This window comes from Scleropages formosus, chromosome 2 (assembly GCF_900964775.1).
Source record: "Scleropages formosus chromosome 2, fSclFor1.1, whole genome shotgun sequence".
NCBI classification, from domain to species: domain Eukaryota; kingdom Metazoa; phylum Chordata; class Actinopteri; order Osteoglossiformes; family Osteoglossidae; genus Scleropages; species Scleropages formosus.
The window spans coordinates 23,747,332-23,770,567 of record NC_041807.1 but is presented as its reverse complement, the minus strand read 5'-3'; the positions used below and the strand labels follow the sequence as shown (position 1 = coordinate 23,770,567).

The 23,236-nt window shown below is 41.6% G+C and overlaps 1 protein-coding gene across 5 annotated transcripts in view; it reads right to left on the bottom strand.

Annotated features, from left to right (window-relative positions):
* LOC108940043 (forkhead box protein P1-B-like) overlaps positions 1-23,236 on the bottom strand; it is a 50,437-nt gene that overhangs the window by 5,583 nt on the left and 21,618 nt on the right. For 3 of the 5 annotated variants that reach the window (XM_018761847.2, XM_018761857.2, XM_018761866.2), the window contains exons 3-10: positions 21,518-21,672; positions 9,158-9,280; positions 8,431-8,526; positions 6,405-6,537; positions 5,721-5,892; positions 3,441-3,548; positions 1,365-1,452; positions 95-187 (exon numbers count right to left, since the gene is read on the bottom strand). In XM_018761847.2, the coding sequence (XP_018617363.1) occupies positions 95-187; positions 1,365-1,452; positions 3,441-3,548; positions 5,721-5,892; positions 6,405-6,537; positions 8,431-8,526; positions 9,158-9,280; positions 21,518-21,661 (957 nt within the window). In that variant the 5' untranslated portion in view covers positions 21,662-21,672. The remainder of the gene's footprint in view (positions 1-94; positions 188-1,364; positions 1,453-3,440; positions 3,549-5,720; positions 5,893-6,404; positions 6,538-8,430; positions 8,527-9,157; positions 9,281-21,517; positions 21,673-23,236) is intronic. The other 2 variants (XM_018761885.2, XM_018761876.2) reach the window with 2 other exon arrangements.

Here is a 23,236-nt window from a genome sequence, read left to right as displayed (position 1 = left end):
CCCTTGAAACATCCTGAAATGGCATAATATCAATTAATTAAAATTTATTTGCACATCAGCTTTGTCAACAGCCTCTGGCAGTCATTTCACTCACTGGACTCACTGGCTGTGGGGCAGCTTTGGTTTCAGTAGATTTCACATGTAAGTGATTCATCATGGCCTGCAGACGCTCTCTGTCCTTGGCAAGCTGTGAGCAGAAACCAGGAATCGCACTGGTCATCAGCAATGCACACCTTGACATCTAAAACTAAATGACTTTTAAGAAAGTTTTTTTTCTTCTTCTGCATGCCACAACTGCAGGGTTATGCAACAGGCTTTCCATTTGAACCCACATATAGTGTCATCTGCTCATCCTTTATGTATCTTTTGCACAGTTAACGGTGACACCAGACCGCAGCATGGCTGACCGTGACCACACGGTGGTTTCCCTCAGCCCCCACCTTACCCCACAAACCGTGTGATCAAAGTGTACACCAAAACTCATAACAGGACTGGCAAAAGTCCCTTCTCTATTCCAGTACTATGGTCTGAGTAGAGCCTCTGCATCACAGGTCCAGAGAGGCTCAGTAGCTTCAATGGTCCAGCGTTGAACATCTTTCAACAGTCTTGTGCAATTTTCACACTGTAAGTGGCTGGCAAGGGTGCTGCACAAATCCATCATGCCTTGTACCAACTCTCGTAAGCACACATAAACAGGGGGTTTCCTTCATAAGTTTGTCTGCACACAAACATGAAACGGCACAGACCTGTTATGCAGGCAAACCAGCTCCACTGGGGGGCAGTGAAGGACTACACATCAGCCAACAGAGCTGTGTTTCATTGCTATTTGTCCCACTTTTTACTATCATAATGTGACTCAATCCGGACACACATAAACTAGATCCCAATCATTGTCAATGTGAACTCACAGGCCTCACTATTATAAAACGTAAGAAAATTATACTGTCATGGTTTTAATGTTGGGGGGGGCGTGATGGTGCAGTGGGATTGGCTGGGTCCTTCTCTCGGGTGGGTCTGGGGTTCGAGTCCCGCTTGAGGTGCTGTGTAATGGACTGGCATCCCATCCTGGCTGTCTCTCCCCCCCCCCCTCCAGACTTTGCCAGGTTAGGCTCTGGCTTGCTGCGACCCCGCCTGGGACAAGCGGCTTCAGCCACTCTGTGTGTGTGGGTTTTAATGTTGGAAGACTTTTTTTGTGGCTTGCATAAATGAGGTACGCCACAAAATATTCCAGATCAAGAACGGCACTCAGCAATACTGACTGTAGATGGCAAAATACGTCGCTTCCCCTTCTAGACGAAGAAACTGACAATGATGGAAGAGATGCTTGCAAAACGTGCAATGGCAAAGTGAGGACGATTTCATACCTGCAGCTCCAGCTGCTGCACCACCTGCATCTGCACGCGACACTGCGCAGCGCTGCGGTCGTCCAGCGTGTGCTCCTTGTGCAGGTGTCTGGAGGGCACAAGCTCATACACATTACTCTCCACTGACATACAAGCTTCAGTCTACCACTATTCATTGAGCTCTCCTTTGTAAATTTTTTTTATGATAATAATTGGGGGGAATAAACATTCTACACTTTTACAGATGAAAGTTCCTCACTTGAAGAAGAAAAGAAAAAAAAAAAAAACATCAACAACATGGAAAATTGCAAGCTGAAGCTTGTGCAAACGAAAAACAGTTACATAGGTCAGGACACATGTCTGCTGTACAACATCGCTCATGTCCGGCACACCACTGATTTGCGGAATGTTCTGTGGAAATTTTCTAGTGTGTAACGCCACAGTGAGCCTGCGTCTGTGTGCTTTCCGAGTGATGGATGTTGCTTAAGGAGATACACCACATGTTTTAAAACCTGTTCTAAGATGATCTGGCAGAAACCTAAAATAAACAAACGGTTGCCATAGAGAGCACTTGTAAAAACAGACCGGTTCAGTGGCCTTTTAGAGAGAAAATTACAGACACCAACTGCTCACCAAACTGCAGACAGCAACAGCACATTCTTTTTGATGGGTTTCACCTTAATTCTTATTCTATTCGAAAATACTTCAATGAAAAAGCTAGATAAAAGAGCACTTGGAACAAATGGATGGCGTTTTGCTGCACACAAACCTCCAGGTTCTTTATCGCCTCAACCGTTGTAAACAAGTCCTCACAGTTAATACTGGCAATGACAAAGTGGTATCTTACATGATTATGGTGGCAGTAGCATTTACAACACGTATCCAGTCCGTGTGAAACTTGTTCTTTCCGAAAAGGGGCAGCGCCATATCGGCCTGTGGCCTTTGCTGTCAGGTTTCTCTGCTGTCACTGTGGTTTTACTGTCCTTTTGAATAAAGTCACGTTTTCCGTGTTACTAAAAATGGGAGATCAGATTGCTCTGTGACTGAAGAGATTATATTCTCCAGAATGAGCCTATAAAATGAGCGTTATGGCTTTTCTATATGATAGACAATGTTCCAAGAACGTCTTGAAGACTAAATTAGGAACCTAAATACATCCAAGGAGATCTAATGAATCTGAAGGTGATCTACTGAATTTAAATAAAGGAAATAGGGTGTCTGTAGCACCAGCATGACAAGCGGTTTTTCCATACAGTAGTCATAATATCACCTACAGGAGCTGTGGAGATTTATCACTAGCCACGGGGTGGGACAGAGCGCTAAACATATCCCCCCCAGCTGACATGGGTGTGAACTTTGACCCAAAGTCCAAATGTAGCGTGGAGGACAAAAACACTCTCCCACTGTTTGTTTTTGAAAGCGGAGGTAGGATGGCCGTGGGGGCCCTCTGGGAGATGATGTGCCAACAGAGCTCTGACACACACACACACACACACACACACACACACACAGGAGAGAAGACAGGACCACCAGAGAGCAATGTGGAAAACACCTTCAGCAACAACAAGCTGTTTACCTTCTCCTCAACAACAACTCTGCTTACCAACAGGATGGCAGCAACAACTGAGCAAAGAGACCAGACTCAGGCAGAGAAAACGGGCACGGCAGCGACGCATGTAGTGAGGATACCTTGCAGCCCGAGAACTGAATGGAGCTTTGATATTGCACAGTTTGTCTGGAGTTTGCAAAGACACGTGTTTCAAATGAACTTGTGACTCTAAACTGCCCATAGTATGTGCAAGTGAAGGAGTGCATGTCAGTCTTAGTACCCTGTGATGGACCGGAATCCCATCCAGGGTGTACCGTGACTAGCCGAGCACCCTGTGCATTCAGAATAGGCGTGAATGTATATGTGGATAAGTTGCAATGGATAATCAGCGAGTAAGTGAGTGAGTGGGCCATGAATTTTAAAAAAAGAGGTGAAAATGCAAAATTCAAAGAGGTTTTTCCCCAGTTTATGGGTGGTTCATTGGGTAATGTAAGATTAGATGGTTCCCTAATTGGTTTTGCACATATAAGACTGACCATTCTACTCACTTGAGAAATCCTTGAATGTCATCAAAAACCGCCTCACACCCAGGCCACTTGCACACTCCGTGTCCATAGAGAGGGTGGTTGCCGTGGCGGTGGACATCTGGTGTGGAACTGGAGGGAGAAGCATAGATGCACAAAGTATTGTGAAGGACAGGAGATAGAAGCAGTGATGTCCAGACAAATGTACGCAAATAGAGAAACTGGTGTTTAATTCTGGAGAGAACACTGCACACAATGGAATTCTATTTCCAGCAAAAAGGAGACACACAAAAACAAACAAAAATCTCTGAGCATACAGCAGGGATTGACAAACAAGATCTCAGTCACCCATTTCAGAAAAAGAAATGCTGACAATAATGAAACCTTTTGGGAAATTAAGTGCCAGTGGATTCTTGTTTATTACCTGATTAAAATAATCCCTGTACCTACTGAATGTAATTATAACATAATTCACACAAACAGAGTCCAAATGGACAAGATAAAGGTCTACAGATTCCTTGGAACTCACTTCACAGGAAATGACATTTGTGTATCCGAGGAAACAATTGTGCCTGATTGTATTAATGCTGATGTTTGACCTTGTTCAATTGGCCTCTCATCCTGCTTAAAACATTCTCACAGGCGTGTATCTATCAAAGAACAGCTGTTCATGCTGAAAACGTTACCAATTATAAAGCCTCAATGTTGAGTAATAGCATCATAAGTTTTTCTTCTACGGCGGACACGAAAATTGAAATTTGCGAAGTCCATTAAATATTTAAAGGGTAACGAGTTTGGGGCAGTGGGTAGCATAGTGGCTAGAGCTTTTGCCTAATAATCAAATAACCTGGGTTCCAATTTCCCTCTCCTGTTACAGTACGTTGAGCAAGATACTGACCCTGGACTGCTCCAGTAAAAGTTACCTGTACAGTTACTGTATAAACGAATAATACATTTCAAGTAGCTTAGTATACAAACCCAACACTGCAAGTTGCTTTGGAGAAAAAAAAAAAAAAAAGAGTCAACTAAATGAAATAATAATAGTAATAATAATAATAATAATAATAGTTTAGGTGAAAACACCAACTGTTCTCTGCTGCATCACATGGCTTAAATGTCGCATTTTCCATAGGTTTGTTATAAATTTCATGCAACATAGTCCAGCTACACTGTAATCGAAGCATACCCAGGAACGTCAATGAAACAGCAGATTGAGTTACAAGTTTTTGACCGAGTTCTCTTTTAGAAGCACAACGTGCCATCTCCTGCTCTCTCTCCTCTTTCCTCTGCCCATCAAGAGGATTGAATTCCCCACCTCCCCATCCTGCAGGAGGAAGAGTACCCCAACGGCCATGCCACAGGATGCACTTATGGTTTCGGTTGCAGAAACGGCTGTGCCAGGGCCCGTTTTGCATGACAAGTACCGCGTATACAGTGACAGTGTGGAGATACTGAACTAGGGAACGGGGGGGGCTTCACATCCGCCATTCGGATGACAAATGCATTCTTATAATGGCACTCACACAGCATCAATTAAGAGCTCATTCATACAAGCTCTTGAAAAAGATTAGATATCCACTCCTCGGGAAATGGACTCATACTTCAGGCGACTCACAAGCATCCATAGGATTATTGTTAATACACAAGAAGTCCTTGTGTCCTTGAGAGGGTTTTAAAAACAGTTTCTATTCAGTTTCACCAGTGCATCTGTCTCTTACGGTGTTTTCAAATGTAATTTAGAGCGCAGTTGGGAAAATTACAATACAGGCATGTAATTGTTATTATAGTACTCTGCTATGATAATCAAGTATGGGCCTCTTTAAAATTTATTTAACATACTTCAAGATTTTCATTTACTTTTGTTAAAGATCACTTACAAAATTATGAGAGCAATTTAAAAATATTTATTTCGCCCGGATGCTTCAAAAAGACAAAAAGAAAAGGTAGTATATAGTGTGTGAATGACAGAGAGAGTGTGTTCCACTCATGTATGGATGAGTGACCCAGTGAAAGTAGTGTATCTAGCAGTGTAAGTCACCTTGGTGAATAAGGTGTGTGGGCTGATAACTCTACATAGAGTTCATTGGAAGTCACTTTGGAGAAAAGCATCTGCTAAATAAATAAATGTAAACTGAAACCAAAAATGTTGCAGACAGAGATGAAACACCGACAATCCATGTGATATAAGGTCATTTCTATTAGGAGCAGAAGTACTCTTTTTGGAATTTGAGGTACAAGTAGAGTGCTGCAGTTCCTTGACCGCAATACCATCTGCTGCATATCTATGGTGAGAAGCAAAGCTACCTCTCTCTCTTTGGCTGTCCATTTATGGGGGCTTGCTGGCTGAAAGGCAGCGGAGAGCTGACAGCAAAGGATGGGAGATCCTCGTTGCCGTGGATATTGATGCCGTTCTCCTCTTTCACCATTGTGCTTTTGGCTTCCTTGCGTGAATGCGGCCGCTCAACCTGAACCCCACCTGAAACCAATAAAATAGATAATTTCATTCATTAATGGGTAATCACTGCTTAATTAAACCAAACATCATATAAACAAAGCTATAATACTAATTAGATTCTGTTTAATGCCTGAGTGTGCTGGCTTTTTTCTTCAAGGTTGCCTGATTCTTGAATATTCCTCATTGCATACTATTGTAAATAATCACTCAATGTTTGCAGCATCTCATGCAACACAAAGCTCCATAATTCAATACAGATCTCCCACAGAAAGAAATACTTGCTCTCTAATAGCATTCTGCCATGGGGGACTAGTAACCATTAATTATTTGGTCACTGAAGAAGAAATTTATTTAAAAAAAAAAAAAAAAAAAAAAATCATCCTAACCAGCAAAGGGAGGAGGACGATTGTACTGAATCAGAAGTCAAACGGGGTTGTGGTAACAATGTAATGGTGTGAAACACGGGTTATGTTGGACCTGTAAGGGAGGTGGGGTCAATTCTGAAGGTTACTAGTCACTGAAAAGTCACTCACCGTGAGCAAGGGGATGGGCCAATGCACCCTGAGCAGCTTGGATGGACAGCAGACCCTGCCGTTGTAGACTGAGGAGGTGCTGCTGCTGTACCTGCAGGAGCTGCTGCTGGAGGGAAAGCTGTAGAGCTGATCCCTGTGACAAGGTAAAAGAGAAAAACAAGTAAATGACCCTGCTAGCTATATAATTAGAAAAGGGAACAAAAACCCTTTAACAAGGGAGCATAGGCTTGAAATGAAGTTAAACACTTCAATTACCTACTGGTTTGCAAGAATGGGGAAAAAATGCCAAAAATGATTGCTGGAAATGGAACTGTAAAATACTTACTGAGGCAGACAATGAGTCTGAAACAAACCCTTTTCTGTGCAGCAGAGTACTTCCCGACAGCACCTTCTCAGATTTTATTACACTTTTATCATATTTTGAATATCGAGTTTTACTTATTTACTGTAATCCTGTTCACTATGGGGGGTGAAGTGGCATGGCAGGTTTGGCCAGTGCCCACTGTATAGCCAGTCTGGGGTTCGAGCCCTGCGGTGGACTGGCGTCCCATCTAGGGTGTCTCCCCTCCCCCTACGGCCCTGCACCCTGTGTTGCCGGCTTGGCTCCAGCTTGCCGCGACCCTGCTCAAGACAAGCGGTTGTGGACATTGGCTGGTTGTTCCTTTAATAACCAGGGTATGTGGCATATAATGAACCCAGATGGCAAAAATCATAATGCGAATGACGTAAACTACTTTGTTATGTGACAAATGTTGCTGGAGTACAGGGTCTGTGGGCAACATTCTATTAACCCAGAAACATCAATATTTTGTCCATCTTGTATATATTAAAGGCTTTAAAGGCATACCTTCTATGTATGGAAAACTGGGGTCAGTGATTCGCATCGCAGTTTCTTCTAAATGCAAAGCCAGTGACTGGATTTCAGGAGGAACCCAGCCATTACGACAGCATTTAAACAGCCTTCACACCCACAGACAGATGCGCTGAGGGCAAGGCTTATACTCCCCCCTTCTTGCTTCTGAACTGGGGTCAAGTCAGCAGCTTCCAGAACTAAGAGAGCATCCAGTGAAATCAAGCAACCTTTGAGAGGGTGGGTGCCAGAACAGTACTCACCCTTTCATCTCACACTCTGAATAGAGAGTTCAAGGTCTCAGAAAGCTCTTATTGTCACAGGCGGCAAAAAGCAGCCAGAGGGTCACTAACTGCCAGGCAGCTGCTGAAAGACAGACCCACTGTGGGGAAAACAGGCCTCGGCGGCTGCCAGAAATCCGAGCTGTGACCAGGGGCAGGAGTTTCCTGTGTTCCTACAGTACACGCAAGTCTTCATTCAGCTGGCTGTTGTACCTCCTCCAGTTTCAGTTTCCTCCCTAAGCATAAAAAGTGCTAGTGGGACAGAAAGGTGATGGAAAGACGGGGTTGAGGAAGTGTGGGCTCTTGTGTCAGCCCGCAGACGTGTCTTGTATCACAAAGTGAGGCTGAAACATACAGGTGATTAGCTGAAGTGTCCCTGCTGGGCGAATGTCGTGATTCATGTTTATGGGGGTTTACAGGTTTCCGTCGAGAGTGAGGGATTTCCCTGAGAAAATTATATTATTTGCGCAGCAGAAATTCCATTCTTGAGGTACTCGCCAAATTTGCGGTATAATGCACACATCAGACATTTACTGAACCATTTCAGAGTTGTGCAATGGTAAGTCCTGTAGCCTTGGGTGTTTTAACATACCTTAGAACGACTGCACCGTAAAGAAATGGAATAGCAGCAAAATGTCAGTCTCCAGAGATTCACAGCTCTTCCATGTTTTTCCTGTAGTTCAATTAATGGCTAGATGGCCAGATGAACAGTGCACTTTGACAGACAGCTGACTGAGTGACGGAGTGAATACTACTGCAGGTCAGTTTCCCTGACTGAACAAATGAATGAAAGACACAGCTGGTCAGATTCCCAGACTCAGTGAATGACACTGCTTGCACAGTTTCCTGACTGAGAATGACACACATGGTCAGCGCATACAAGAGCACAACTTACTGCTTTAGCTGGCTTCCCTGCATGTGGCTGCTGCTGCTGCAGGAGATTTAGGTGAAGCTGGTCCTGCTGACTCTTGTAAAACTCCTGCAGGTGCTGCTACAGAGACAGGGTTTGGGGGCACATGAGGTTATGCAGACACTACAATACATCCCATATTCTATGCTTTGCCTGAGGAAAACTCAGTCCTATAATTAGCCAAAACAGGGATTAGGTTTAAGGTTTCCAGGTCTCTGCAGCTGTGTTCTTTTTAGCCACATTTTTTTTCTTCAAAAGATTTGATGCCTGGTGACCAAATAAGTGGATGAAACTGAAAGCTCACTGCATCAAAATGTCTTTTTATACTTTATTTACATGACACAGCACCTATGCATTTCTTTCATACAGACGCAGTTGCCCACTGAGAACTTTGCTACAGAGTCCCGTTTTTATTGTCCTTTTCTAGTTTTGAAATTGCGGCGGTTCTTTTCCAGCTTTAGAACTTCAAAACGTAATCCCTTCATTTAAAGTTAAAAGTTTCTCCATACTCTTAATTCTGACTGTTGCTCATTTCTCTATTTTTGTCCACTCCTCTACATGTTCTGGGACAATATGTTTGAAAAAGAAAAAAAAATTGGAAAATAAATAATTGTATCCCATGCTGTATTAAGTGATACAGTAGTAATATTATAAGTGTTTTCAAAGATTCTATCTGAGCGTCCTACATACAGACACAGTGAGACACACTTACCTGCTGTACCATAAGGGCCTGTTGCTGCTGGAGCAAGACCTGGACTTGTTGAGGGCTCAGCATCTGTTGCATCTGCTGTGCAGTCAAGACCTGGGGGGTTGTCATGGCGACTGACACTGGAAGCTGTACCGACCAGAGAAGAGAGCAAGTTTTTACACACCACATAGCTAGACCGGAATTATTTATTCATTCCACTACTGTGTGATGTAAACAGGAACTTTGTTTTAACTTACAGTGCTAATTATTGCTCAAAAACAACCACCACATTTCCATACAAAGCTATAACATACCCACCATTATACTGCAGAAAACCCTGCAAGCCTTTTTTATAACCCTCTATTGGACAAGCTGTGAAAAGGACAAAGAGCCACCTAATCTGTGGTGGTATGTCACACACTAACTATGGTTTAACACAGGAAATCAAAGTGTGTATGCATGCTCCCTACAAGCAAGACACACAGCTCCTATAAGAGGTCTGGTTTTAGTGCCATTTAGAACAGGTTTCTGATAACCGGTCACGCCAGCGAAGAGATTTTTCTCAAATTCAAAGTAATTATTGTTGTTCCGAGTCAAAATTTTCTCAGAGGCAGAACTGAGACCCTGCATGATCTGAGTCCTCAAGTTGTAGACTGCTCCCACCCACACCCTCAGCCAGTCGCACCCTCGACTACAGCCTAATTACCAGATACTTTGACTGCTGAGCTTGCTTTTTCTGTTTTTTTTTTTTTTTTTTTTTAAAATCTTTCTCAGAGCAAATATGAGAGAGAAACATTTGGCATTGCCTTGTGTCAAAAGTAAACAAATCAAGTAATCTGCATAAGGAATTTTATTCCTTGGTATTATGAAAAAGCAACTGTCCTCATCTGCAACAGTTCAAAATTCAGCAGAATTAATTACTATTTATATACAACTACCCTGTGTTTCAAGATTAAAATCTTATTTGAATGAAGATATTCCATTTCAATTCATCACAAATACTCTAACACACTCTAACATACAGTTTCATTTAATAATTCTAGTATATATTATATACTAATTATCTATCAATAATAATGAAAAAGGAATTTACTTGAGTTATGCTCTAAACAGAGAAAGTCTAGTTCACAGGAAATTAGCAAAAACAAATGCAATCCTCACACAGGAACATGCAAAGTAAAAACCATTTATGAGCCTCCAGTAAATTACTACTCATCTCCAAAACTAGTCCTTTTAAAAATATTTACATAAAAGATAAAACAGCCTAATCATAACCACACGTGCCCGTGTGCGCTCACACGCACGCACGCACGCACGCGGAGTACAGGAAAAAATGAAGAGACACATTTGAATTTTAATTAAATCCTAAACCACAAACAAACAAGTTTCTTGTAAAGCTGTGTCTGTTTTCAGTAAAATGGAAAAGACAGGGACAAAAAAACGACATGCTAGAGTTGTCACACTTTGGTTTTTCCCACACTTTGCTGGCTCGCAGTGGTTTCCATACAGTCTTCCAAATCAAGAGAGCCTGCGATGCAAGAACCAAACCTGATTTATGGTCAGCGATAAACAACTAGTGACTAATCATTAGCTCCATTGCTTACACTTAATTAAGGATTACTGCTGACAATGACTAATGGTGCTTCAGACCTGCGTGAAATGACACCTGCTCCCGTATACACATGTACCCATGTCTGGTGACCAAGAAGACCTTGTAACATGTCTATCAGCATTAGATGGTGTTTAGCTGGGATCAGCGGTTTCCTTTCACAGAAACTCAAGAGCCGGGGCCAGGGCCAGTGTGTCCTCACACATTTGTTTTGTACAAGGACTCGCCAACCGCATAAACCTCACCCATGTTTCCATGACAGCAGACGCAAGTCCACACATTCTGTTGTTGTTGTTTGTTTTCCATGTGTCAGAATGCCATTGACCACAGTTTGTCTGCAGCAGTTGCTATGAGAAAATAACGTCAGACATATGCCCAGATCTCAACAAATGTCGGTGCAGTTGTTTATTTTTCACCGTCTTGGGCAACTCAGAGCTGGCAAGTCTCGTTCTGAATCATTTGTAAGAAAAATTAAGCAAATCACACAGAGCACCAAAGCCGCAATAAAAATCATGCCAAAATAACTGGAAAACAGCTATTTTTGTACCACATGATTTTATAGATTACACAGAGCTCAATGTATTGCACCTAACGCCACAAAAAGGTACACTTATAAAACAATATATCAGCACACCACAAATGTTATGAAAACGAAGCTCGCTGATATTAGGTTCTCAGCAGCGGTTTCATTCGAGTGTAATTTTTCTACAGGTAATATAGGGTACAAAAAGGGAGTACCTTGCTAGATTGTGCCATCTCTATTTTCAGTTTTCAGCCCGTGGGATGGTTTAGAGACGCAAACACTGACAGACTGTAACTTTCAAGGGCGGTTGCAAAATAACACACGAGTCTAAAATTCCTGACACTGAATTCAATGAAGAGGAAATCAGCTTTTAACAGTGTCTGTCATCAATCTCACAAACTCCCACATACTCACACACGGTAACCTCATGGTGATGCTTTCTATTGTCTTCTAGTGGCTTTCGCATTTACAGTTAAAAGACAGAAAAGAAAAAGGTTTAAATGCCAACAGCACGTCGCCAGGCAGCCGATATTAGCTAGCATGAGTCGAGATCTCCGGGTGCCCTAGACGGCTCAAACAGCCAGGCACCGAAGGGAAGTTCCAACTTAACCACAGCACCGCTATAGCTCCGCATCAACAGTCCGCCTCCCGACATCACCACAGCACTACACGTTAGCTAGCTACTCAAGATACTCGGAAAATGTATTTTTCAAAATTTAACATATGTACTAAGTACAAAAACAATGCTTTCAGCTGCCAGGGCACTCTACAGCTGATTACAACATACTCAGTGACAGTCGCTGGTAGTAGGGTTTAAGTAGTCAAACTACCTTACAGGAACACATTCATCCATAATTCTGCTAGAAAAAATATTTTACAAGGAAAAAAGGGGATTTGATGTCACATTAGTGACAGTTAGGATAACCACTCAAACATGCACTTCAAATAAATGCCAAAAACATGAAAAATCAAAAACTGGGATTCAATAAAATGATACTTGGTTTCTACCTAAACAACCAACAAAATGTGAAAACAGTACATATTTCGTGTAAAATATATTACCTTATTGGCAGTAAGAGCAATGTTTCCTTTTTATCATTAGAATATTTCAATAAATGTTTTTAAATATTTACCGCGTGGCACAGATTTCTGAGTATAACAACAGCAATCCTTTTCTAACCAAATGTTTCCTGTGTAATTGTGTCTTGCAATTTGGCAAGAGTGCTTTTCACGGCTTCTGTGGTTTTTACAAACAAAATACCATTTTCATATTGAATCACTACATCCAGTTCAAAACAATATTTGTGAAGTTTATTTTCTAGCGTGAAATTAAGGGGTGGGGGATTTTTTTTTTAGGTCTTATCTGTCAACTTTTTTTATATGAGCTGTTAAAAAAAATTTGAAATACCTTCCGTTCTATTCAGTGAGAAATAAACATGAGTAAGGTAGCTAGAGAAGCGGTTTATGAAACACAATTTGGATTGCACATTGTCTAACTTACCATGCTTTTTTTTTTCCCCACCAGCCTGACAGGTCAAGTCGTGAATTTTTGAGAGTACCATCAGCCACATATGTAAAAGTGACACTTCAAATGTTCACACTTCCCTTCCACGATTACCGATATACTGGGCCAGACTCTCTGGTTCAGGCTTATTATGAAAAGCTGGCAGTACATGCCGAGCATTGAATGCTTGCAGTTCATGCATTACAGCTGCATTCATGTCACACTCAGTATTAAATACACCTCCTCATTCACCAGTTCACTCAGGTCCATTCATTACACACTGAGCACAGCCCATGTGCCTCACTGCCGTTTATAACCTGCTGAAGTGAAACACCTCTTATTAATTCCTGCCTTGGAAAAACGTTAGCATACATTTAATCCAGTCAAAGCAACAATGCAGTCACACATTAAAAATGAGTAGAGACAAAAACACTTTTTATGTTCCTTTAAGACCCTTTCTAAAGCCATAATACTAAAAAACATGTAATCCTGATGCTGTGGACAATTTATCACACTGCAAATGTAGGGGGGGAAACCCTATGCATGAACTATAACTGAAACATCTCTACACCTCCTAGAGAATTTATGAAGGAACCAAATCCAATTAAAATGTTTAAAAAAAAAAAAACTGCACTTGCTCTTAAGCAATATTTTGCATAATCTCACATTTGTCTCCACTCAACAGGGTCTGTAACAAACCATGTAATTCAGGATTCCACCTTGGAGGCTAATTTCAGTCACGTCCACCCCTTGTCCTTTTGTCCTGGACCTCCCGTCTCAGCCCCCATTGTCCCACTATCTCAGATGCCTTTCCTGTTGGACCTGCAGGCTCGGCTTGCCCAGAAGTGCCTAAATTTGACACAGTCAGCCAGCCTGGTGGTCCCACCCTGGTCCACACTCCTGACAGCCCCCACAGCAGGAAAACCTCTGACCGCTGGAGCTCCTCCAGATGCAACTCCACCTCAAGCTCCAGCTCCACTGCTGCCACTGCAGCTTCTAATGAGTCCCAGACCAGAGACTCTTGGCTGAACATGTCATGATGACATCATGGATCTGTTACAAAAATAAGAACTAAAAGTAAATATCATTACTGGATTTTCCCCACTTTGTCAGGGAGAGGTGAGGGCCTTGACTTGGTCACAAGACACAGCACACAGAGTCCACTTACGAAGCTTTTGTCAAACAATCCGGTAACAACATGGGAGGGGGTGTGAATTTTTAATGTCATCAGGTGATTTCCTACAGGTATATGTGAGCACAGTGTGCTGATGTGCTCAAAAACAACAGTGAAATAAGACAACTTACATCAAATTAAAGCAAGAAGACAGAGTGTTTATCCTAAAACATCGAAAGAAATTTGAGAGAAAAAAACATTAGATGTTAATATTTGATGAGTCATGTTGAGCAGAATTTTGAAGCCTCCACAAAATAAGTCACCTAGAGAGTGAGCGAAAGCTTTTCCACCGAATGTTCTCCACCTATAGAAAGACACATCCTCCACAGGCCACAGACACAGGGAGTGGTCACATGCTCTCCTATCAGACCGCTCCCTTTCCCCTTCCCCTTCCAATAAACAGTGAGTGTCATACAGAGTGCATGGAGCCAGGGAGGCAGGAAACACAGCTGTGGTGAAAGGGGAAAAAATAAAAATTATTAAAAAAAACCCAATAATAATAAAAAAAACTGCCTGTCTGCCCCCAACGGTCTCGTGGATCTTATACACCTATGGCAGTGGAACACCTGCGCAAACAGCCCCGCTCACTCTTTCCAAAGAACGCACTGTCTAAGCAAGACTGATACTGCCACAGTGTGAAACCAGGCCGGAGGCACGTTTAGGACGTTCCCTAAATACGGCTCGATTTGGTTTACTGAAATTGAGTCATTCAGATTAGTCAATGTGAAAATGGCGTCAAACTCAAAATGAGACTAATGGAGTAACCAAACGAGATACAGACTTGAAGGGCAAAAAAATAGTCATATACTCATTATGCTGGCTAGCGAATTGTAGAGAAACTCTAGGGCACCAGACCTGTGTGTTACTGGCACACATAGCTACACTCAGCATGTCAATATACAGGTCATCCACTGAAAAGGGGGCATTCTGGATGATATCACACAGCTGGAATACAACTGCAGGGTATGGAAAGCCTTCTGTCTGACATTCTCTCCTTAGTGTTCTGGAAATGACACACAGTGCAAACAAAACCACACAAACACAAGGGTGCACACACCCTAAACACATCCGCTCAGATAGACAAAATCCATATATGTGCACAACTGGGTAGAACTATTGGTTCCGTCATTTGTGATAAAAGAGCTCCGCAGTAATTTATGGTTCTCGCGTAATTCATATTCCTCCATGTGGAAGCCCATGTAGTGAATCTCTATAGCAACAACAGATGTGAGTACGCAGTGTAGAGGCATACATCTGCGTTAGGGCAAACTTGCAGCGACAGGACGATTCACGAAAGCAGAGATCTAAAATAGAAATGATCAACGAACTGTTACACCAGAAAACAGAGAGAAAAACATATTTTTGACTAATAATACAATTAAATGACTAATTTAGTTGAAACCTTCCTCAAAGGCAAATTACAATGTTAGATTTGTATACTAAGCTACGTACAATTTCTACAGCAAGATCATTTTTTGTGTAGAGTCAGACCAATACCTTGTTCAAGGATGGATAACAGAGGCAGCAATTCAAACCCACGTTCTTCTCGTGCAACGTGATGGCTTTCATGACACATCCTGCTACTACCTAGTGTCTTCATTTTAATACAGAGTTTTTAGAACTGTTCGATTCAAATACCTACTTTAAAAACGACCTTACATTAACCTGACACTTAGTAACTTACACTGTTAAGCTTCTTACAATTATTCACCCCTTTATAGAGCCGGGAAATTTTACAGAAGCAATTGTAGGATAAGTACATTGCTCAAGGGTACTATAGATGAAGGTGGGAATTAAACCTGCAACCTTTGGATCCAAAGCCAGTAGTGTTAACCACTACACTACACTTCAAACAGAGACAGTGAAACACACATAACGCTTTCACCTCTAGAAATGTATTTTATTCCAGCTGTAACTTCATTTTGTGTGAAAGTCTGCAGATAAATACAGCTGTTGCCATACAAAGCACTGTTAACAGCCCTAACCCTAAAAACAATGTCTGAAGCCACAACAAGCTTTGTTTTCTTTTGATGGACAAGCGGCATGTAGAACAAATAGCAGCGGCTGGAATGGGGGGTAGAAGTTAACGATAACAAGAGCTTGTTTCACTTAACCAGCAATAGTGACTAATAATAATGATGGCTGTAACAAAGGAAACCACTTTGTTCATGTCCATCTATATTCCCTTTATAAATATCAGTGTATCTTTGTGAAGCTATCCCAAAAAATGCCACATTGTCAGACAACATGATACAATTCTGGTAGATTACTATGGCAACCATGGATGTGAATGAAAGGAGAAAATATAACCATCTCAATTCACCACATGTAACATACATATTTAGCGTAGGGTGTCCAATGTTCCCATACTGAAAACTAATTGAGAGTTACTGCCTGCAGTGTTTCTTTTTACAATCCTGTGAAACTGACAAATTGAATTTTGACAAGATGTTCTGTCTGATAATCCCAAGATTTGCTGTTGCGAAGCTGCAGCCATACAACTGAAAGAACAATAGAAACTTTTAAGAATCAACACTTTTAAGCCTTTGTTGTGTCCAAAAAGCTCTTCCCATGGGTATGTTAGACTGACATGAAGTCAATCACCAGTAGAAATTAAACGTCAAAATCTAAATACAAAAAAAAAAAAAAAAAACCAATGTTGCCAACTTGAACACTTCAATTTTTTTTTTTTGTCAAGAAGTCAAACAGCCATTTGCACAGACTGTGTTCACTCCACATACCTGAGAAAACATCCCTTTGCTGGACACAGCACTTACAAGGTGTGACAGATAGGCCAGTGTCAGGTTGATGTTGGAGTTAATGAGAGGAAAGTGGCACATGAGAAAAGTCCAATGGCTGGAGTTCAGAAACGTGTCATTGAAACAGGAGGGTGCCACCAATTTGAAGATTGCCATGTCTTCAAAGGGCACAGCTAGCAGTGAGGGCAAATTGCCCATCTTTAACTCTGAACATATCCATTATTTTGAAACACTTCTTTGTATCTCCCTCCAGTCCTATTTTTTCATCGTATGAAAATGTACATTCACATGTAAGCAGACCTCACTTTCCATCTCTTTGATTCACTGGCATAAAAAAACACACAGACTTGGAACATGAAAACTGCCACCTCAAATCCTGGGATGCAATTTTGTAGGACCGCTAATCAAAGAACATATTTTGAATTGCACCAAAAAGTCATCACCTAAGATACGAACAGTTGGCTTATGAAAATTTTTGTTGTGGAAGAATGCAGTGGGGGCAGTAGCAACTCTGTATGGAAACATTGCCCATTTCATCCTTAATAGGCTCTTTCATGCTTGTGGGTAAGGCACACATACAGTAACGTGCCAGGCATTATCTCACACTTACAACGTCGGATCTCTCCGCTTACACGCCTATATGTGCATCATGACTAAGCTAAGTGAAGAATTCAGAAAAAAGTGTGAAGAAAGTTGAAATGGACAAACATGCCATGCACGCACACACATACACACGCACAAACATGCACATGCAGAGCACTAACCATTCGAAGTCACCCATTCACCTGAACCTGGTCTTTGGCAGGAAGCCTCAGCGGACAATGGGAAAACATGCAAACTCCCCACTGAGTAAGGATCAAACGCATGTCCAAAAGTGTAGCCCAGTGCCAAGAGACAAAATGTCAGTTTGTTCAGTGAGTGTCAATTCACTTTCAGTGTTCTCATACATTTCCTTTTACTTTTTGCATTACTAGTTGAATGACTACATAATCGCTGAATATCATACATGTTTTGTTGCGATCATTTAAACATGGTATGTAGGAATTCTGAAAGAGCTGAGTGAATGTAGGTGATATTTTAGCATAAATGAACTCACTTTTTATGTGCTCCTGAGCATCCAAAACTTTTACCATTGAAACTCATGGCAGCTAGGCCTTCAAGTCATCAAAGTTCACAGTTTTTCCTGGAACACATTATCTTTGTAAAGTGGAGAAGAACTGTAGAAGGTGTAGCCGCAAAAACGTAATACTGTACGTTTTTGGGGGGAAATACATCAACAATCAAAAGAAGTAAAACAGAGAGAAGAGGTAGGCAGGCAGTGCTATTTTTGGAGTGTCAAAGGTCCATTTCATTAGTTAAACCTGGAGCACACGGTCACATGTATTCAGTGTTCATTAGTTCAAATCGTCCATTTCACCGATTACATATTTGGAAGGAAGACAACTCAGGAACAAAAATTTCATGGATCCTCCGTAAGACACTGCTGCTAGAGTAGGTAAAACAACTCCTTCTAGCAGCAGAGCAATAACTTCCCAATGCTAGTCAGGCTACATATCTGACATTTTATGCAAGACCACACATCCTTACACAACTAGCAATTAAATGTGACCTAATGTCGTCATAGGCAAGTTTCATCATTTAACTCATCATCTGCCCACTGCAGCCTAGTGACTCAGCCTCCAATCTCCTGTGGGTGTCCTAATGACTCCTTCCCTTCTCACCAGAATTTTAGCACCGTATCTGTGGCCTCAGTTTAGTAAATGACTACAGATTTTTGAAAAAGTACAAATCAATCTATTAAGACAGAAAGTCACTGAATGTATCTTGAAGAAAAACCACCTGCCTGCATACAAACCTACCAAACTGCAGAAGCCAACAGAGAGAAGCCAGCACTGGATGGACTTAGCAGGACAAGTGTACATACCAGCACACTTGGATGTACATGGAGAAAAGGCAAAAAAAAAAAAAAAAAAAAAAAAATCTCTTCACTGCAAAGGATTTTCTCTTCCCTCCCATTCTCTGTTTATAGCTACTTCAGTGGTGTAAGCTCATGAGCACCATCCCCCAGAGCACAGGGACAAAAATAAAGAGTGTCATCTGAATAGCACTTATCCACTGAATTACTTGACAGGCGCTGTGTGATAGAGGCAGCCAGCTTTTGCACTAAATAACCCTGCTGCTTCTGGCAGTAGAAGTAATTAACAGAGTAAACGGCTGGAAATGGATAGCGAGCGAAGAACGGGAGAAGACCTGGCCGCCTGTTGAGAACGCGTACCGATACGACACAGGGACATCCTCCCACTGAAATCAGTACAGTGGGCCTGGCATGAACTTCCTACTCTTATCCATGTAGTCACAGAACCATTCTGTGGAACAGTACAATAAATGTTCTGTGTTGAGGTTTTGCTTTTAAGAGAACACAAAAAATGTTCAAACCAGTCACCTCCTGTCCTCCCCCCCCCTCAAGCAGAAGTGCTCAAAATGGTCCATATCCATTGGTCAAAATGGTCCATAATGGTCTAAGAGCGCACTCCAAAAAGGAATGCAGGCTAACTTGCTTCACAATGGATCTAAAAAAGTTGGGGAAGCAGGTAGTACTGCAAGATACAAGGAGAGGGAACCTGATGGGTATTGGTTCAACTCAGGCAAGGCCATGTCTGTACTAACAAAGAGAAAGGTAATGACAATATGAACTGCTCCAGTAAAACAGCCATCGGTATAAATGGGTAAAACTGTGGCTTTGGTTTGCTGGCTATGCAATGAAACAGCAGCAACAACATTATCAACATCATAATCACCGTCATTGCATGCTCAGAAGAAACATTATTTCCACAATACAAGAGGTTGTCTGTGGTGGCGGTCGACTTGCAGTCTACTACTCTGACAGACATTCCATGACATCACGTCACGTCTGCTGCCGTAAACAGCTAAACAACAACAGTGCCACAAACATGACAGTAAGAACAGAAAACTCTTTATTTGTCTTTGTGGGAACACACAAATTTTTCTTCCCTCTTGAGCGGGACAAAAACACATATTTACCATGTTTACAGTTTAAGTCCACACACATCCCTGGAAAAGTTACATTGGATTTTTAATTCTAAAAATTAACCCAACTTTTGGCAGGGATGTGTGTGTTTAAGTGTGTCTAAATACATGAACAGCTGCTATCTTGGACCTCTAGAGTAATGTTAGTTACTGCATTGTGATGGTTGGGAAAAGTACTTAATTGTGATTTTTTGTACAAAAATATTCTTTCCAGTAACAGAAGCCCTGCACAAAGCGTTTATTTCTGTCTACTGCAGAGTTTATTATGACTGGATATATGTTGATTAGACACAGACACAACTGAACCATATATAACGGGGGGGGGGGGGGGGACGGGACACATTTGCCAAAAAGGTAACTTTTGCTTTACTTGGAATCACACACACACACACACACACACACACACACACACACACACACACTTTCTGAACCGCTTGTCCCATACAGGGTTGCGGGGAACCAGAGCCTACCCGGCAACACAGGGCGTAAGGCCGGAAGGGGAGGGGACACACCCAGGCACCCCAAGCGGGACTCGAACCCCAGACCCACCGGAGAGCAGGACCCAGTCCAACCCACTGCGCCACCGCGCACCCCTACTTGGAATTAATAAGTGTAAAATTCACGCATTTCTCTAAGTGACACCGAAGCATTTTATATTAACATTTTAAAATACTTTTGAAAGCTCCATAAAGAACTGAGTGAGGACTTCTGTTCGGCTTCTTCTAGCTTCAAAACAGTTTGTCACTGCAGACATCTTGAAAAGATTTTTAGTTTATGTAAGTGTGCGTGTGTGTGAGACAGTGTGCATGTGTTTTTGTAAGGTAAGCATTCCCACCATTTTTAACAGTCAATCGAACTGTACTCACACAGACTGTTTCTCCACTTTGTCTGTTCCGGTCTCACTATGCAGAGCCCAAAATTCCATATTCCAAATGGTGGAAATCCGAAAGTGCCTCTGACACCGTTTAACACCGATCACGGCTATCTAAACGTGTAACCCACAGGTCTGGAACAAGGCTCATCAAACTCGCAGGCTGGCCGAGGTGAGTGGAGGTTAACAGCGATCAAAACAAGAGTAGACTGGTCTGAATGTTTCGTCCCACAGTTCACATAATACATTCATCTGTTGAATAGCAGCTGAGTAAAAAGAGGAACTTGAGTAAAAGCAGGCCAAAAACTGAAAGCTTCTGTCGTAGGGACGACAATTTCTGCAACTCCGGATCGCTGTCAAGGCACCAGCATGCTAATCTGTCAAACTTCCTGCACTTCAAATATAACAGTTTCTCACGGTCCATATAGCATGTCACAGAAAAAGAAACTTTTTTGTAAAAGTTTAATTTAATGTAGCCTTTGATGCTGAAGAAAATTCCTTCATATAAAACTAGTCTTGCAGTGAATATATCAGTCCTATTTGATACTAGTTTCTACAAGTTAGAATACTCATAACCATACTGTAAGAATTCTAGATTTTTTTTTTTTTAAAAAAATCTAAATAAAATAATAATAAAAAACCTTGTGGTATCAAACAACTCATCCATCCTAAGATTCAGACAAATCTGGACCTAGTGCTTCCAAAATGGTACAACCTGACAAGCGGTTGTGGTAAGACAAGAAGTAACCAAAGGAGAACCTTGCAACGCTGAACTCCTCTTCAAGGGATCATTTGTTTGCAGTGCTTGAGACCAACCTGACACGAATAACAGGGAGACTCCAACTGACACACGACAAAGAGAGATGGAGACCGAGAAGTGAGAGGAGTAAGTCTACCTGTAGTTGCTGCTGCTGCTGCTGCTGCAGATGGGGGAGATCAGGGGCACCTGGGGCTTCCGCACTGGGCCTCCCGTCCATCTCCGAGTCGCGTCCATCGTAAGTGCCGCTCATCGCCCGGTCTGTCCCAGACTCACGCATCATGACTTCGCAACCTGAAGCAAGTGGAGGAGGAGCTGCTGGTGAAATAATCAGTGAGCACATGAAGACACCCGAGCTCCTTTTAACTTGTGCCAAACAGTAAACGTGTCATTTCCTTCCACACAGATTGTTTTTATTACAGGTTTTCCAGCTCTAGTTTTTGCTGACTCGTGGCCGATAGTACCACTTTCTGTAAAGCACACACGTTTTTTTCCATATGGTAATAAAATTTGTTTATTTCCAGGCCAGTTACGGTCACATCTGCACTGGGTCAGAGGATGTATCAACAAGTCAATGTGCTAAAAGTAAGGTAAAGGAAACAACCTGCATGAAATGGCAAAGAGCACAAAGATGTACAAAATGATGCCAAACAACGATTGTATATAGTCAAACTGTTCTGTGGTGGAAAATGTCTGTGTTTGTACATTGTAACACACATGCACAAAGTTTGCAAAAATTCTATCACTTTGGAAACAAATATATAAATATACAGAGCACATCAAGGTGACTGGAAAAATGAACTCAGTAAAAAGTTGGCAAATGTAAATGAGAGTGATCACAACACAAAAGAATAATGTATCCAACAATACTACTGTATACATAAATTACTTAAGCCATAGTAAGTTTTTTCCTTTACCACAGCAAGCGAATGCGTATCGGCAGTACTATACTGTATTTGAGTATGGAGTGTAACACTATCACATACTGAGGAACAACCTTTACGTCTCTGATGTGCATTATATTTTTCAGTTTTATTCATGAAACAATCGACGCCTGTACTGACTGACTGTACAAAGGCCATTTATCATTAATATGAGAATTTTACGAGTGTAATATCAAGCTAAAAAACCCAGCTGTATAAATTAATATATAATTGTACGTAGCTCAACACTGTATATTTGAGGTTGGTAGTATAGTGGTGGAAGCTGCTGCCTTTTGGATCCAAAGGTTGCATGTACAAGCCTCACCTCCAGCTGTAGTACCCTTGAGCAATGTACTTACACTTAATTGCTCCAGTAAAATTACCCAGCGGTAAACAATTGTAAATACCTTAATATTGTAAGCTGATTTGGAAAAAAGTGCCAGCTAAATGAATAAATGTAAATTAAAGGAATCTGAAAATGACCTAAAAGGCAGAAATGTGAGCATAACTGGTGGGAAATCAAATGGGGTGTTAGTGTAAACTCAGCATGAATGAAACGTTTACAAGAAATTTATAAAAAAAAAAAAAGATTTTGAACCATGATGTCATACATACTGATTCTGCAGATTCAAGCCTACGATCGAGAAGACTTTACCCAATCTCAACACCCAACACGACATGGTCAGAGGAAGCGACTTGGAATTAAAAGGTTGCAGGTTTGAAGGACAAGGCGAATGTCTGTTAGACCTGAAAGCACCAAGGTATTGAACTGCTTCAGCTAACAACCAGCTGTGTAGAAGCTCAGATTATAGAATCCAAGACAGGCACATGTTCAGCCAACAAACAATGAACTTTAAATTCAGTAGTTATTCACCAGAAAAAAAATACATTTTTAAAAGCCTAGTAAATTATAGAAATTCAATTTGGTCAACAAA